Here is a 2,377-nt window from a genome sequence, read left to right as displayed (position 1 = left end):
TGTGTTTTAGCAATTGGGAAAAAACTGTAATAGAGGGACTGTGGCGATGTTTTGCCAGTAGAGGGCACTGGAGCAACAATATGGCCTCAGTGCGGCTCTTCACTCTCTTCAGCAGCTGTGACTTTTTTTCTCTCCTCGTACTGACCAGCAGGTGTGTTTCAGAATCAGAGTCTGCTAAAACTTTATTGATCCTTGGAGGGGAAATCAGGTCAGTTGGTGCTGCTCAAATTCTCAAGAGAAAATATATATAAGCATAAGTGAAATAGAAAAGGAAAACAATACATTTAAAAACATTTGCATTAATTCTTTAATAATCCCACAACAATAAATACAGAAATAAGAAACTGAGGATATTTAAAAAGTTTCCCTATATACATGGAATACACACAGGGATATTGCACTATTGCACAGACCCGACCAACCAAATTCAAGATGGTTCAGAGCCAGGGACAAGAGATCCCAGCTGAGATTTGAATTTAAACTCAAATTTTGTCTAAGTTCACATTTTGTTGGCAAGGAGCCGCAGGGGTGATAAGGCCTATCACGCCCTGGGCCCTTGGCCGTCTAGCTCAGGCAATGTACTGAGCCTGTTGTTATTTTATGTTACTGTATTTTATTATCTCTATCATTCTCAATTTCTATTTCCCTTTTTTATTGACTGTTTTTATTGTTTTAAATTGTGTCTTGTTGCTTTTAATGTCTCTGTAAAGGACTTTGAATTACCTTGTGTTGAATTGTGCTATACAAATAATCTTGCCTTGCCTTGCCTATTGAATTATTATTATAGAGTTCTAGGATTTTACAGTGAAAGCGTTTTACTGTGTAATTTATCATTAAGGGCACGTTATTTATTCTAGTATTTCCAATACACACACCTGTGTAAGCCTAACCCTAACCCTCTCAGCCTGCTGGGGTTCCAGATCACGCCAGCTGACAAGGCGTGTGCTGTAAGCAGGTTAACCACTTCAAATGCTTTTGCTACCGGGGGGCCTCTGATGCAGACCTGGTTCCTGAAACACCTCCACCTGCATGTGACCTTGGCCTTTAGAGACACTTTTTCACACTTTTCCCATCATCTGAGCTGCAGATACAAAAAAGAAAGAAAGAAAAAAAAAAAAACAGAAACCCCGCCGCACAGCGTCCCGGCTGTGATGACCTGATCTGAAGCTGGAAGCTTCTGGTTTCTGAAGGTCACGCTAAGGCCCATCAGATGATGGGAAAAGTGTGAAAAAGTGTCTCTAAAGGCCGAGGTCACATGCAGGGCCAGCAATCACCCCTGTCGCCATGGCAACGCCCCTCTAAATGCAGGGTCTGAGATGACCTCATTTTTTTTTTTTTTACTGTTTGATCTGTGTTTCCAGCAGCACAGCGACACCAAGAACACACTTCTACTTTCTGCTCACAGAAAATTAAATTGTGCACGTGGTGTCAGATGTCCCACATTATATATTGTTATATATAGTATATCGTTTACCATGAGAATCAAGAACAAAGAAATACAAAAGAAACTGAGTTACTGTTTCTGTGTTAATCAATAAGCTGCTGACTCAGCACACCACCTCACAGACAGGAAACAGGAAACAGGTTTTTAATCAGAATAATGGCAATCAGAACATCTATACAAATCTGTTCTTTACAAAATAAAATCCCACAAATCAGAACAATGTACAAGAGATTAAAAAAAACACTTTTATATATATATATATCAAAGTACAGAGGATGGAACATTCTTTAAATTTCTCTACAGAATTCAAAATGTGGAATATAAAATATTAATACTCAGCAGTTCACACCCTGATAGATACACATTATTATTATTTCATATTTATTTCATATAAATACAAATTTTATTACAGCAAGGATGAAAATATGAAGCTAATTAATAAGTGGCTGAAGGATTTGTGATTCACAAATGTTTTTATGATAAACCTGTCTGATGATAATGTATAAATACAGCTGCTGTGCTCTTTGTACTGCTGACCCGTGTGTGTGTGTGTGTGTGTGTGTGTGTGTGTTCACACAGCCGTGTTGTTGTTGACGTCCATGCGGCTGACCAGCTCGCTCACCAGCTGCTGCAGAGTGTGTGAGCGCAGCTTGCTGACCTCCAGGACTCCCTCGTGGTTCACACACTCCCTGTCCTCGTAGCTCTTCACCACCTGCCATCAATCAATCAGTCAGTCAATCAATCAATCAATCAATCAATCAGTTAGTCAGTCAGTCAGCAGGATCAGGGTGCAGGGCAGTTGACAAACCAAAGGTTGAAAATTTAAATCTATAAATTTTGACCATATAGTCGTCAGTTTCCTTAACGTTTATTCAGGTTTGATGATGATGATGATGATGATGATGATGATGATGATGATGTGTGACTGCAGCT

General features: G+C 39.5%; 1 protein-coding gene across 1 annotated transcript in view; it reads right to left on the bottom strand.

Moving 5' to 3' along the window:
• Positions 1-1,572: 1,572 nt before the first annotated feature.
• The window catches only part of pnp4a (purine nucleoside phosphorylase 4a), a 6,458-nt gene continuing 5,653 nt past the window's right edge, over positions 1,573-2,377 (bottom strand). Inside the window, exon 7 of the mRNA XM_030052011.1 lies at positions 1,573-2,156. Within this exon, the coding sequence (XP_029907871.1) occupies positions 2,016-2,156 (141 nt within the window). The 3' untranslated portion in view covers positions 1,573-2,015. The remainder of the gene's footprint in view (positions 2,157-2,377) is intronic.

This window comes from Myripristis murdjan, chromosome 5, assembly GCF_902150065.1.
Source record: "Myripristis murdjan chromosome 5, fMyrMur1.1, whole genome shotgun sequence".
NCBI lineage: Eukaryota > Metazoa > Chordata > Actinopteri > Holocentriformes > Holocentridae > Myripristis > Myripristis murdjan.
This window is presented reverse-complemented; position numbering and strand designations above follow the sequence as displayed.